Source organism: Ips typographus, linkage group LG3 (genome assembly GCF_016097725.1).
Source record: "Ips typographus isolate SLU linkage group LG3, UJ_Ityp_2.0, whole genome shotgun sequence".
Classification (NCBI taxonomy): Eukaryota; Metazoa; Arthropoda; class Insecta; order Coleoptera; family Curculionidae; genus Ips; species Ips typographus.
The window spans coordinates 6,112,240-6,127,721 of record NC_138424.1 but is presented as its reverse complement, the minus strand read 5'-3'; the positions used below and the strand labels follow the sequence as shown (position 1 = coordinate 6,127,721).

At 33.2% G+C, this 15,482-nt stretch overlaps 1 protein-coding gene across 1 annotated transcript in view; it reads left to right on the top strand.

Annotated features, from left to right (window-relative positions):
- Positions 1 to 9,181: 9,181 nt before the first annotated feature.
- myo (growth/differentiation factor myoglianin) overlaps positions 9,182 to 15,482 on the top strand; it is a 28,507-nt gene continuing 22,206 nt past the window's right edge. The window contains exon 1 of the mRNA XM_081975391.1: positions 9,182 to 9,943. Within this exon, the coding sequence (XP_081831517.1) occupies positions 9,472 to 9,943 (472 nt within the window). The 5' untranslated portion in view covers positions 9,182 to 9,471. The remainder of the gene's footprint in view (positions 9,944 to 15,482) is intronic.

Genomic DNA, 15,482 nt, shown 5'->3' with positions numbered 1-15,482 from the left:
AAAAATGGGACAAGTGGAGAAGTCCGTTCAGAGTGTAACTATTTTGCCATGCTTGATGAAATATAGAGTGCCAGACCATCATCCAGTTTATGGGGTGACTCTTGACGAATATGAAAAAAGAAGTGCATCGGAACTCAAATGACACATCTCAATCGTTTCTGCGTTTTGTCAAAAGCTCAATCTAGTTTTAAAACGGAATTGAAAATTAGCATGGATACTCTAACAAATTTCAATTTTGAGACGTTTTAAAAACGCCTTCAATTGCATGGAAACGTACTATATACTAACATAGTATTTTAGTGCTGCTTTTTTTCATAAAACATAACATTGTAAAAGTTGTAGAGTAGTTGTATAGAAAATTAGCACTTTTCTCTCTTGTTGTCCTAATAATTATTAAATTAATTCTCCTTTTTTACATACATTTTTATTCCTGTATTTTTGCAACAATTTTAGACTTCTCTTTTAGATTCTTTATCCAATATTCTCACTTCGTTTTTAGCAAATGTCAAATACAACATGTCCTTGATGACAAAAAATGATTAGTTGCCTACTGATGATGTACACATGAAAATTGGTTAGTTGGTGGCACAAACATTTCACGTACCACAATTCTTGGGTTTTTTCATGTTGGGTCCTACGTTTTTTACAGAGAACTTTTCGGTCGTTGTTACGCAAGTTGTAGTTGTTATATCAATTTAGAATTTAAAATCAGATCTCTGAGTAGATTATGTGAAAGGAAAAGTTGCAATAAATTGTGAGAGAGATAATATTTGAAATTTACAATAAATAATTACACTAACATTGTCTGAAAATTGATAATCATGAACGAAGATTATTTGAAAATCTGCTCCAACTTACTTGGATAAGAAATTGATTTTGTGTATTGCTTTTAAAATTGGTTTAGGACGATTTTGTAAGCTGAATAATTTAAATATTACGATAATTACACTATCATAATTAAGATGTCAAGAACTTCTGAAATCTAAACTTACACTTATTTGAACGCAAAAATGGCATGCTAAATACAAATTTGTAAAATGGGAATAATTGTCTTGGTGCTGTTACACTTCTTTAGTAGACTATCATCAGTCATCAACTGTAAAAACTTTGAAAGTTCAAAAATTCTCTAAGGATTACCATGAGAAAAAGGAAGATGGATCAATACTTTTAAAATAAATTATAATGCAAATATCTATAATTTTAAAACCATATTTGGACAACTCCAGCCGTCTGCCATTGTAATAGAAGCTTGAACTCCAAATATCTCAAAAACGACTCTTTAAATTTTTCAATAAAAATCAAATCATATTTAATTATTTGGCGCAATAAGAATATTTCTGCATAACAATTATAATGTCAAGTAAATGATAATAAACAACCTATTTCTGGTCAATTTAAAATAAAGTTTGGAAGTCCCACGTTGGTGGAAAAAGTATCAGTTACTTCTTAGTATGCAATTTGACCACCAATTTGTATTCATCATCTTCAATGATCTTTTGTTGTAAACCAATACTTTAGCTAGACAAAGATGGACATAAACTACGCGTGTGTGTGTCAGTTGCTAATTTGACAACAGCGCAAGAAAAAGTCCAATTTGAAAATAAGAATATTGCTCAATATCTAAATTTAAATTACATTATTTCATTATTAAAAAAATTAGCTTTATCGATAAAATTTGTATTTAGGTGGTTGAAATGTAATAACTAGATTATACATAAATTTTTAATCAATTTGAAGACAGTCACGACAAAATACAAAGAGATAACGACTTTCTACAATTCAGGAAACCACAACTTATTTATGGAATCTTGTATAGCTTCATACTTTAACACAGACACACTATTAAGCTGTTTGACTCACCCTGTATAAACATTTTTTCAGAGTGCCCAAAGTTAAACCGTTTAGCCGCTAGAGGGCGCCTAGAATCCAACTAAAAATAAAATAGTTTTCACTAATGTCATCAGGATTCACTAATGCCATTTTAGTGTTTCAGACCTGCAAAAACCGTTTGAGAATCTCTTGTAAATAATACTTTCAAGACTCAGAAGACAGTTTGAAAGACAAGAGTGACATTTTGGTGTTTTTGAGTTGGAAAAAAAAAATTTGAAAGCTTCTACTGACTTTTTTTTTAAGGTTCAGAAGACAGTTTTGGAAGAAGTAATAGCATTTTCGTTTTTCTGAGCTGCAAAAAAACTTAAAAATGAATCATCAAAAAAATACAAAAACCTTGACACCCACGAACATGCTTCATAAAAAGTCATTCATTGGTTCATGATGTTTTACTAATGGCTCACTTGGTTGCAGATCAAAATAAACGATTTCTTAATAGTTAAAGTGAGATAAAAAAATATACTTATTTTCCTTACGTAGTTCCACTACTGGTTTCTTCAAAGAGCAATATCCAGAACAAAGTAATTTAGAAATTTACATTTTTTTTTGTCAAAATACGGTCCTGCCATTGATTATGTCAAAATTCAGATTTAAAGCACTTGTTAATTTTAGACATTTTAAATGTCAATTTTTCTGTTTTGTTAGAAAATTGAAAGTGCTTCAAACTATGTATTTATATGAGTAGCAATTACCTTATTTAACATTTTTTACTATTGTTGCTTCAATAATATTGTTTGTTTTAGTAGTTAAATTTCGCACACTCTGTACAATTTAATTATTTTTAAAAACAAAATTTAAAATTTTTTCTACTAATATCGGTCTTATTTCAATGTATTAGTCGCACGCACCTAGAAAATGATAAATGTCTCTGATTTCACCCGTTTCCGCAACGTTTTTTTTGAATAACAATTTCACGGATATATTTAAACTTGACCAACGCGAGTTTTGATTTGATGTTCCGATTTAAAAGTAAAATTCTATTCAAATTAGACGTTAGATTAGCCCTCATTCAAGCTTGGAAGTTACAGGATATGATTTTCCGTTATACAGCGAGAAAACCGTAATCAGCCCAGTATATCACGTACTGTGACGTAATTCGATGGCATTGAAAAGGTGAAATGCTACAGGAGTGACCTACTAGATTAAGCACGCCACTGTTGATTTTTTTCGGAAAAATGTTTTATAGGAGGAAGGCGATTCTATCGAATATTTCCATTATTTTATATGCGACAATTTATCGCTTACTTTGTCGATTCGATAATCGATAATCGAGCTGCATAAAATTATACCTTATCCGGCGCTGACAAGGATGTTGCCCATTTTCTGGTTTTTAATGCCTGCCGATGTCTAATTAAACATGTACGTATTTAAGATAATGAAACTAACTAAACAGGTAGGTACAAAGTAGTTTTTCTAAAGTGGATCAGGCACGCACCGTTAAACTACTATATGAAACTGCACCTAATCTAACAGAACAATATCCATTTAGCGGAAAAAAGTTGATCCATGAGGCCTTTACCTTTTTTGGCTTTGTCAACATTGTTTAGCTTGACGGGGCCCCGATTCCTCAACCCATCACGCAATTCCATTCAATCTTGGCTTTGTCAATACCAAAGTACTTTAATCGAAACGATTTGTAACAGTAAACTAATTAGACTCCCACTCAGTCACATCACTATAAACACTCCTGTTAGACCATTCGTTATGTGGGTTATGGTTAGGATGTGACTGTTAGGTAAAGAACCGCAGCCTGCAATGTGCAATTCTGATGACTTTTTTCCAAGCATCGCGAGATATGTGAGAAAATTTCATTCTTCGGCTTGTCAAGTTAAAATTCACGATTACGCGGATTTTTTGCTACCGATCGTATTCGATAAGAGCGTTTTAAAATTGCAATTCGTAAATGTGGAACGAGTCCATACATTTATAGAGCATGCTAAAAAATCGCTCCCGATTGTTTTGGCGTACATTTCATCGGGTCCAAGAGACGAAACAAAGACATGGCGCCACTTGAATATTTCAGTACTGGCCATTACACACATTTTGTTAACCTGATTACTCGTACAATTACTCTCTAACCATGCATTTGTTGTTCTTCCTGGTCAGTGATGTTATTTACAACTTTACCAAATATTTTATAGGAGAGCAAACTTTCCAGTCCTAAAAAATGGAGAAAATCAGTTTTTGTTCATCTTTACTATCTCTGCACATTTTCGTCATTTGTATGGTCAGAAGTTATCTATGTAATAACTTTCGTTGCAAGCTGTGCTAACTAAATTATGTGCAGCATTTGGGTAAATCACATCAGTGACTGTAGTTTGTGATTGGTCATAAAAAGCAGCAAGCTGGAAACTGCTTTTTTTACCAATCGCACAACTTGACTGTTAAGGTCACTTACAAAAGTCAACCAAATGATTGAAATCTTGAATTGAATGCCCTGAAATAAATCGATTTCTAATCAAAAAAGCATTACTTAAAGGTCATTTTTCGATTGCTAATCGATTGATCTTATGAATGTGGCCATTATCTATGTAATAACATTTCGAGGGCTCTATAAAACAGATACATTTGACAGTTGATCGGTGACACGTTGAGACGCTCAAAAAATTGCTCTAAGTAGAGTTATTAATTTTGTTCAAAAATCTTTGATATGTGCGTGAAAATCGTAAACAAAAACTTTAAATTTGTTATAAATAACCTATAATGTGTTATTAATTATATATGTATAAATATTTAGGAAAAACTAGTTTAATGCAACAAATTTTCAAATTAGTATAAGTTGCGGTTTGAAATTTGAACACCCTGTAACTCGGTTATTTCTGGGTACAGGGAGGTTAAACCACTCAATTTAACCGTCTTGAGCTCGTTTTTCCAGTGGTGTTGAGAAAAAGTATCTATCTGAAAAATTGCCTGTAGGGTGACCAAAAACAGTTAATCATCATAATTTTCATACACATTTTCATAATTTTCGCTACAACTCTTCTTATTACACCTCTTTGATATTTTTTCTAATAACCGAGTTATGCACTCGTTTTATTTTTTAAAACTGTTTTGAAGGAATATCTCCCTCAAATGACTTTTTAGGGCAAAAGTGCGCTAATGCAATCTTGTAGCGAATTAAATTCGCTACAACTCTTCTTATTATCCTTTTTTGATATTTTTTCCAAATAACGGAGTTATGCACTCGTTTCGTTTTTTAAAACAGTTTTGTTGAAATATCTCCCTCAAATGACCTTTTAGTGCAAAAGTGCTCTGAAGCACTGAAGGTAAATTTATAGTGTTATTAAACTATAAATTTACCTTTGCAGTGTTGTTAATAATAGCAGTTAAACATAACCAACGCCATCTAGTTGCTACAAAACTGTGCAAATTTTACTCTGATAAATTTGACAGCTCCTAACATTTTGTCAGTTATCAGGTGTTTTATGATCACCCTAAATGTGGTTTATTGCAATAGAGAAATATTTCAAGAAAATGGATAAATAATTTAAATGACATTTTGAATATGAGTAAATTCAAAAAACATTCCAATAGTTATTTACCTAAACAGTGTTGAAAGTGGCACTTTCCCGCACGAGATTGCAGTTGTTAAAGGACGGGAAAGACGCTTTCCGCATGTGTTAGGTTCAACATTTTTTCTACGAGTATAATTTTTCATTAAATTAAACGAAAATGTATAGTAAAATTGCTAAAATGAAAGCCTCTATTTACAAAGATGATTGAAAGTGTATTCTTAATTGAGAAATCAAATATACAGTTATGTTTTTTTGATATAAATGATGGTTTTTTAAAAATAAAATGAGTGCGGTAAAGTTAATATCCGCTCTCATTTTTTCTTCGCTTCATCTCATAAAAAGGTTGGTGAAATAGGTATATTCGTTGTACACATATAAACTTCAAAATTGCAGGTTTATTATTCACTTATAGTAAATTAGACTTGCAATGCGGAAAAGTACCTTTACCGCACTAGTGTTCCTACCACATCACTTGGCTAAAAAAGCTCCCTTTACGGACAACTAATTCAGTAAAGTTAGTTTACGCTTTCAATCAATGCCGTCACTATCAACGGGCGGTAAAAATGAACAACTTCTTTCAGCCCTCTATACGTAAATACCTTTTGTAGTGAAATTGACCGTTAACCATAATATGTGTTATGAGTGCAGATATACAGATAGAACTATGTTTAGAAACCTTAATCATTCTAATCATTTAAACAAAATGAGCCTCTAAGTTAGTAAAATTATTTTTGTAAAATTCTAGATTTATTGTCAAGAAAGGTGTTCGTTGTTTTAATCCGCACTCTTCAAGCTTCATAGTATCATAAACCGCAGAAATAAAACCTGATGGGATAAACTTAAGATAACTTTTAAAAAAAATTGCCGAAACTACACCTATTAATTTGCGTACAGGCAGATAAGAGTGGTAGATAGCAGAACGAAGAGAAATGGCCAATTATTAGGAGATAATTTCGGGGCCTTAGTGTTCCGCTTGGCACTGTTTCTGGGAGGGTTCTCACCGTGTATACCAGGCCAAACCAAAACTTATGTTTCACTCAAATTTATTAATTTATTAAAGTATTTGATTAATTTTTTCTACTCACATGATTAATCAAAATTTGCAGGTGTTGATTAAAGAATTTCAAAAGTTCTGTGCACGTGTGATTCTGGGGATTAGTCTAGATTAAGAGGTGAAGGCTGATGTTTACAGAGTGACCCATTAAATAAAGAATGTTGAAATTTGTTTTTTGGAAGCTAGAGGAAATGAAGTGTAGAAACAGCTAGTCTCTTATACAGAGTGTACCAAAGTCATGACAAACAGTCTGTTTTTATATAATCAGAAAACATCTAAATTATCAAAAAATATGAAAATAATTCAACAATTGAGATATGCAACACTACAGTTCTTTGGTTTTCAGTTACACATTATTAAGACAGTTTTTTAAAATTTATTAGCTTTTTACGACTTTTTAATTCTGAATACCAGCAGACCTTACATTTTTTTTCTTTGCTCTATCTTTCTATTGGTTTTAGTATTGTTACCTTTTTCCATTTCCTGGCTGTAACAGTATTTTCAGAAATTTTTCGTCGTAAAGATTAATTCTTAAACTAGATTACGTTCGCTATTTTTATGCAACTTTTTGATAGTTTTTTTTTGTTGAAGGTGGAGGAAAAGAACAGTGAGAGTAACAAGACAAAAATTAATGTAAATAGTATAATTATTATGAAAAATAACAAGGATAATTTCTACTGTCTATCTATAAGTAATTTGTTTAAAACTTCCAAATTTTGATGGTTTAGCAAGTGTACAATAACGATATTTAGGAACAAAAAATTGAAAGAATTGTTACAGAAATTGAATAAAATGCAGTGTTGCCAGTTTGAACAACAAAATGACCTACTTCAACATTCCTTTTCTGCTTATTTTTTAAATTTATTTAATAAAAACATCGTTGCCACACACACCAAATTTGCGTTAATTTTTTTACAAAACGAAACATTGAAAATTGTTTAGACACAAATATGTTATATTTTTATGGAAAGTCATTCATTCGCCTACAATGTATGTAAAAATAGCGCCACCCTCCTATAGGGTGGTTAATAATATTTACCCTCATATTCCTGGAATACATGCATTCCAGGAGCTAATTTACTTGTTTACAACACCACGAAAGGAGAGGCTGATAAATGCATTTTTTTCTATTACAAGCTCTTGGGCGAGAGTGATTAATTTGCACTATTTTTAAATGACCTGATGCCAAATCTACCAAACACTCAATTCCAGGGTCAAGTATGGCGTTCAATTGTGGGTCATATCAAAAAATTTGGAAAATCACAAGTTGCGTAACACGGTCCACCAATTTAGCTATGTAATTCAGTTCCCAGAACCCAACATTAAAATTAAATTTGATTTTTTAATTTTGATCGCGATGGTTCCTAGAAAGATCAAATCCGTATTTGCACTGTACTTGTTCGGGTTATGTAACGCGAAAAAAAGAGTGTTTTTCCCTTTGGTATACTGTTTGAATTACTCGACACAATTTGGACGTGTGTCTTTGTTGTGGTTTGGAAGGCGACCGTGAAATCATCCAAAGTCTGTTCAAAAATTGAATTAGGAAATTTTGTTACTGTAATTTGATGCAATTTTTGGGCACCGTGACGTCTACCACCGCGAATTGTTTGGTTTTTTTGATTGGTAGAATTCAACAGGGACGGGCTTTATTTTTTGTTTAACTGATTTTTGATAAAATCAAAATGACTTCGCAGTGGGTGTTTATTAGTTAGCTAATTGATTTGAATTAATTTTTGGTTAAGTAAGTAATAAATGAAAGTTGCCATAATTCTACTTTGGTCCATCCTGTATAAATGACAAAAATTTACAATGCATACCTGACATCTAATTAAAATATTTTTTTTCAGAATTAAAAATCATTTTTTTACAATCTTTTCGTTCTTAATATATCAAAGCTAATTAGCACACTGTGGACTTTGAAATAATCACTTTACCCCTTTCAAAAACTGCAAAAGTCTGTAATCATATTATTGAGCTTACAATATAAATCTTTTAGCATCTACTTCGTTATTTAGTGGTAGTGATTTTTTACTGTTACTTTCTGAAAAAGAAAAACTCTATTATTACATGTTAATCGTTTTCCAAATTTAAACTGATGAATATCTGAAAAGCTGGAAAAGCTTAACTGAAACAAATCAATTGTGAAACCCTGTATCACTGCAACAAAGCATTACATATGTTTATAGAAACATTTGCTTAAAATGGATCAGTCTTGGAAGGAATAACTCATTAGGGATTATTTTGTTCTTATTCTGCTTTCTCTCTGCTTTTTGGCCTCTCATAATTTTGGAGATATTTACCCAAAAAACAGCAAAAAAACTACCCTGAGTAACGTGAAATAATTTAAATATGCCATAGAAAAAGTTGATTTATTGGACATATTGGTAAATATAACAACATTAATATTTTATTTTTTAGTTTTTACACATACAATTTCGTAATTTTTTAAATATGTAGTGTGTAAACAAAAAAATTAATGCACACACTTTTCAGCTCATTTTCGTGCTAGATTTAAATAATTATTATATTTTGTTTATGTGTAATCTTTATGTGATTTTTGTTGTGCAATCTCTGACTTGACTCCTATAATTACTAGTGGTACTTGCAGAAGAGAGTAGAAATGAAAAATTCAGCCAAAAAACCTCAAAATAGCGCGCAGGCTGCGGCTTTGTCGCCGCGATACGACTAGCCCAATAGCGTGCGAGCTCTTTACACACATATATAGGGTCACTTTAGCTTACATTTTTCAGTATGCTCGCTAATACACACTCAAATCGTGAACACCACGAACATAGACGAGCTGGTGGCGCGCTACTTTCGAAAGATTTTTCCGAAATTTGCATCCCGACTCAAATCGCGTTCCTTGTGCGTCCGGACTAAAATTCCAGGTGCCAGTAATTAAGTGAGAATGCCCAGGCCCTTCGTTTTTAAGTGACTGAAATTTTTTTTGAGAAAAAAAAACGCGAAATTGTGCCCAGCCCTCAAAAACTCACTCCAAGAAACACCACAACTATGTTGGGAAACGACAAACGACTCACTGGAGAAATTACCACAAAAAAAATGTTAAAGTTCTTCCTCATCATCTCCGCGTTGCCCTTCACGATAGAAGGAGCTAAACCTTCCGAGTTCAATCAAGTCCAAAAGAAGAGCTACCAAACATTGGAAGAACCCATGTCAGAAGATTACCCTTCAATGCCCCCCTCGCCCCCTACAAGGGGATGCAGCCTCTGCAAAGACAGAGAAGCGCTGAAAAACATGAATCTGGCGATGATCAAGGATGAGATCCTGAAAAGAATGGGACTGAGTCGACCTCCAAACATCACGGGGAAGATACTCCCCCAAGTCCCTGCTCATTATCTCGCTCAAGTGGAGGAAGAGCGCGGCTACCAAAGCGATCAACCCTACAAAACGGGAGAAAGTTTTACCGAAGAAGATGATGATTATCACGTAAGGACTCAGAAGGTGCTTACGTGGGCCGAAAATTGTGAGTATTTCACTTTCTAGTGTTTATTTTGGGTTTAGAGTTCATTAATCTGTAGTTTTGGAATTATTTCACAAATAGTCAAATAGTTGGTAATTATTGCAAAATGCAGGAAACGCGATTTATTGCTGACCAAGTCGATTCGAAATAATGGAAAAACGAACAATTTTAATTGTTTTTTTTGCAAAATAATGATTTTTACGGAATAATTAACACAATTAATTAGTGACTAGTAATGAGTTTTTTTTGGCAAATTTTGTTTATCGAGTTTTCACCTAGATACGATACGCTGATGAATCAAAAAAGAAATTAATGAAAGATTTTCATTTTTTTTTACTAAGTAATTACTATACTAACTGATTACTTTGAGATGCTTTAGAATGTCCGATTAGCCGCATAACCGAATTTATTGATACTGCTTTTTTGCTGTAATACTTTACATAACTTTTATAAGTGGTTACTCATAGATTTTTTGGCAAATTGTTTTGTCTACTTAGTTGATTCAACAGAGAATGACTAGAAAGAGATGAGATAATTTTTTTTATTTATTATTTTTAGAGGTATCAGTTACACAGCAAAACCTAAATTATTGTATTACCAGAAACCAAATTAACTTGATTGCTGATCTAGTTGAGCCGATCCAGAAAAATAGTGTAATTTTTACGAATTTATTTATTACAAAAAGTAATTCAAGGAACCCTTTGTATTAAAAGTACTACTTAGTAACAACACAAATTTCTAGATATTTTTTTGAATATTTCTTCATATTCATCAATTTTAATAATAGTTATTTCTACTTTTCAACATAAATATTCATTTTTTTTAAATACTTACTACTAAATCTGAAAAATTAGTCAGTATAGGAAAAGGTTGAATTAAAACTTGAATTTCCTGTGGTGAAGGAATGTTTTCGAACTTATACCTTTTTCACGATAAACGTAAACATAATATGAAAGATACACGTAAACGAATAAGAAAACTTTAATGATACATGCCTACATTGTTCCCAATTAAATGCTGCTTTTCCTGAGGGAATCCAATTAATCATAACTTATACAAAACGTTGAAAAACATTAACTGAAACTTTATGTTTACGTTTATTGAGAAAGAGGCATTATGTTTGTTTGAAAATTGTGTCATATTTTTGGACATGGAACAAGGTGTTAAAATATTGCAAACTAATTTTAGATCATTCTTTATACTGCGTCAAAGTGGTTTTGACATGTTTTGTAAAAATTTAAAAAATTACAAGGTTGAGTCTTTTTTAGGCCGAAATTTGTATATCAAATACCGCTTATAATTGTGGGCAAATATGACAAAAACTCAGTATTGTTCTCTCATTTACTATTTGACTTTTGCACGTTTTCTACTAAATTTAGCAAAAAAATATAGGGTGTTTCTATCATAAGCAAAAACTTGGTTTTTGAGATACTTAAAAACGCGTTGAAATTTAGTTTCAATTTTTACAGTTTTTCAGATATTTACCTGGATTTTTAAAGGCTCTCACAGGGTTCAGTGTGTCAAATGTACTCAGGTTTATTAGGGTGATGTTTTTCTGAAGGGTTATGTGTTCTTTTTGGCTTAAACTGTTTTGTTGTTTTTTGTTTGATTGCTTTGCTGCTTTTTTTGACCAATCACAAACCCTAGAAAACCAATTTCAAACTTGAAAAACGCTTCTCAACCCAAATTCAAACTAAAAATCTTAAAATCGCCACATAGAATATGCACACCAGTCACGTGACCTCTGTAGACTCTGACAGGTCTGACAGGTTGCTAGAAATGTAAACGAAACTTGACCTTAGAAGGACTATTACAAACTTGGAAAACGCTTTTTAACCTAAATTTCATCTAAAAACCATGAAATTATCATACAGAACAGTCACGTAGGCTTCTGTAGACCAACAGCAAGCTTTACAAGCCTCTGGCAGATGAATGTAAAATGGAATCAAATCAGTCACGTGACCTTAGAAAGCCAATTTGCAAACTTGAGAAAACGCTGTTCCTGTACTAAAAACCATGAAAATACCAAACAGAACATTTTGGATTAAAATGGTTTTTGATCCAAATTTAAGATATAATTGTTAAAAATACCATGCAGAACAGTTACATGATTTTATAACCACAATTGTAAGGATAAACAATGCTTTTTAACCAAAATTAAAGAAAGAAAATGTCATGCAAAACAATCACGTTACCGCGGTAATCCAATTGAAAGTTTGAAAAAACTCTGACAGGCTTAAAAGTTATGCAGAACAGTCACATGACCTTAGAAAGCCAATTTATAAGCTTGAAAAAAGGTTTTCAAGTAAAATTTAAGCTAAAAGTCTTGTAAATGTCATGCCCAACAGTCACGTGACCACGCATCAATTCTCTATATCAGAGACAGAAAATTCACACAAACCACCAACTGACTTCTTCTCAGCCCGTATTTATCCACTCCTGGATGTAGACCTCTTCCAAATCCCTCCACTGTTTTCTATTTCTAGCAGGCCGGGTCCAATTCCTTCCTGCAACATTCTGGATATCGTCTCTGGGGCCTACCAATGTTCCGTTTGGTCTCTTTTGGGCGCCAAACTAGTATCTCTGCCACATGACCAGCCCATCTCCATTTCAGTTGTTTTAGTTACAAGCCTTAGAACATCTGTCACTTTAGTTCTTCTACGAATTTCCTCGTTGCGGATTCTATCCCTTAGAGTGATTCCTATCATAGCCCTCTCACTCGTTGGGTGGTTTGCAGTTTATTGGCAAATTTGCGGGTAATTGCCATTGTCTCTAGTTGATATGTGAGAACCGGCATCACGCAGGCATCAAACACTCTCCTTATCAAATTTATAGAAAATTCACTAGATTTAAGGATAAGGAAGGTAATCCTAGTCTGCTAAAGGCTGCCCAGGAGAGGCCGATTTTTCTTGTGATTTCAGAAGATTGATTTTCTTTGCCAAGTTGAATTTTGTGGCCTTAGTAAACATATTCCGAGACAACCTTCAGGGGTTAGTCGTTAACGGTCACTTGTATGTCTTCTGTACTCATGATTTTTGTTTTGTTCAAGTTCATTTCAAGTCCAATTTGCAGCGATGCTCGATGAAGCTCCCGAAGCATGTTTTCAGCTCTTCAACGACCATAATATCGTCGGCAAATCGTAAATGGTTTAGACGCACTCCATCGATATTAATCCCATTCTCTTGCCAGTCAAGCTTTTTGAAGACATGCTCCAGGGCAAGGGTAAAAAGTTTTGGTGAGATGGTGTCTCCTTGCTTTACTCCTCTTTTGATTGGAATTCTGTCGGTTTTTAACTTATCATCTATTTTTACATGAATGGAAGCGTTATTATACATAGATACACACCAACTGACTTACCAATCATAATCTACCAACTAACTGACGGTTAGTTTGTGATTGGTCACGTGAAGCAGCTTTTTTTTTACCAATCATCAACTACCAACTGACTTACCAATCACAATCTACTAACTGACCGACAATCAGTTTTACCCATGTAAAAACTTAATGTGGTGATATAATGACATTTTCTGTATACAAAGTGTGCCAGCGTCATCATTAAAAATCAAAGTTGGATTTTGCAATACCGTTTACGTTTCTGGGGACAAGCGTATACATTGGATAAAAATGTGAATAAAGTTCAAGACCGTTTTGATATACGAGAAGCATTTAAAAGATACGTGTGTTATACATAATATAGGTAAACTGCCAGTTAAAAATGTTGCATTGATGACCCTAGAGCGTTTTTATCAAAATTTTATAATCTGGAGGTTTGGTAACCGAATCAGCTGTTTTAAAAAGGTAGCAAACACCCGGCAGTTGTAATAGCAGGTGCCAACAATAGGAAAATGTCCAATTACCTATTACTAAGCCGGCTCGAAAGTCTAGGCCAAATCAATTCATCAATGATAGGTGTCTAGCAGTTCGTCTGATTGTAACGCTTTATTTTTGGAGTCGCCCATGGTCGTACTGACTTTTGCTTTTACACTTTCACTTTCCGCAATCATCGGACAAATCGAGATTTTTTAATCTTCTGACTGACGAGTTATTAACAGCGGTTTTTCAATACAAATTGCCGTTTATTGTGCTAGAGTGTGATAAAAGAGCACAAAAGCTTCTACGCCACTGATTGTCTGCAAATAATATACAATTAGAAAATTGATAATCGCTTTCTGACCTGCAATTTCGATTCTTTTTTTCAACAGCTAATTACTTAACTGATTTTGAAAAACCACTGTGACTATACAGTTTGCACTGCAATCTGCAATGGCTACATAATGAACACGCTAATTAGCGTTCTCACTTAGCAGGAAAGGTTAGTGTTTGGGTCAAGAGCAGTCAAGGCCACTTTGGTCAAACAAATTTTCCTTATTTTGTCAACTTTTTTAGATATAGGTACTGCACGCGCTCTTCTCATTAGTCCAAAAGTACCATCAAACTATCACGTACGCCTAGCTTGAACGCGTGTAAAGTTAAAAGTAGCGATCAAATTAGTGCGGTTCTTTAAAATTTTAATTTGGTCTAATTACCGCATTATATAACAGAATGGAGTAAAATCAGCCTTGTGACAAAAAAAAGTAGGTACTGCTATGTATGGTTGTCTTCCATATTGAATCGAAACAAACCGGGGAAAATTATGTATGAATGGGCACGGACTGAGGATAATGGGCCTGTCCCACAATTTTTTTTTATTTCATAACTACAAAGACGGATTGAAAATATTATACCCGTATTTTTTTGTTTTCAAAAATATTAAGTCTAAATAGAAAAAAAATGATGATAAAAACTACATTAATCTCATGTTTCAAACGCCCGCCGCCGGTGACGTACTACACTATCAACCAATCAGCGACAAGAAGTGAAACAGTTGGCGTGCAATAGCCAATAAAATCGCCCAGAATTACGTACGTCACATGCGCGCCAAAACAGATCTTTTAAATTTAATGGACAAATTCAAACTAATGTAGGAACATTTACGACCATAATTTTTTCTTCAAGAATATGAAAAATTAGTTTTTTGATCCTATTCTTTCATTCCAGTCATTAAAACAAAAATGTATGATATGTGGGATAGGCCCATTGACGCCAGGGGGTCAATTATTGAAAGTGTTAGGGTATGTCATATAGTTTCTCTGTCAAACTGTCAAATTGTGTTTAAAAATCCTTAAAACAGTCACCTGTCCGTAAATAATGCAGTTTTGACGTTGAAATTTATCTCAGCCGTCAAATTTTATCTGTTAAAGTACAAATCGAAAAAACTCGTTTAAAAATAGTTAAAACCGTCACGTGACCCTAATGAATACAGTTTTGAAATTGAAAATTTTCTGAAAAAATTAAATTTCAAACTGTCAAAGTTCAAATGAACGAAACCAGTTACGTCACCCTAATAAATTGTTTTGAACGAAAATTGTCTGGGACGTCGAATTCTCGGTCGAATTGTTGTCAAAGTAGAAATTGGAAAAAAATGACAGCATAACAACATGACAGCAATCACGTGACGACCCAAATAATGTAGTTTGGAACTTAAAAATGTTGCGGAACGGCA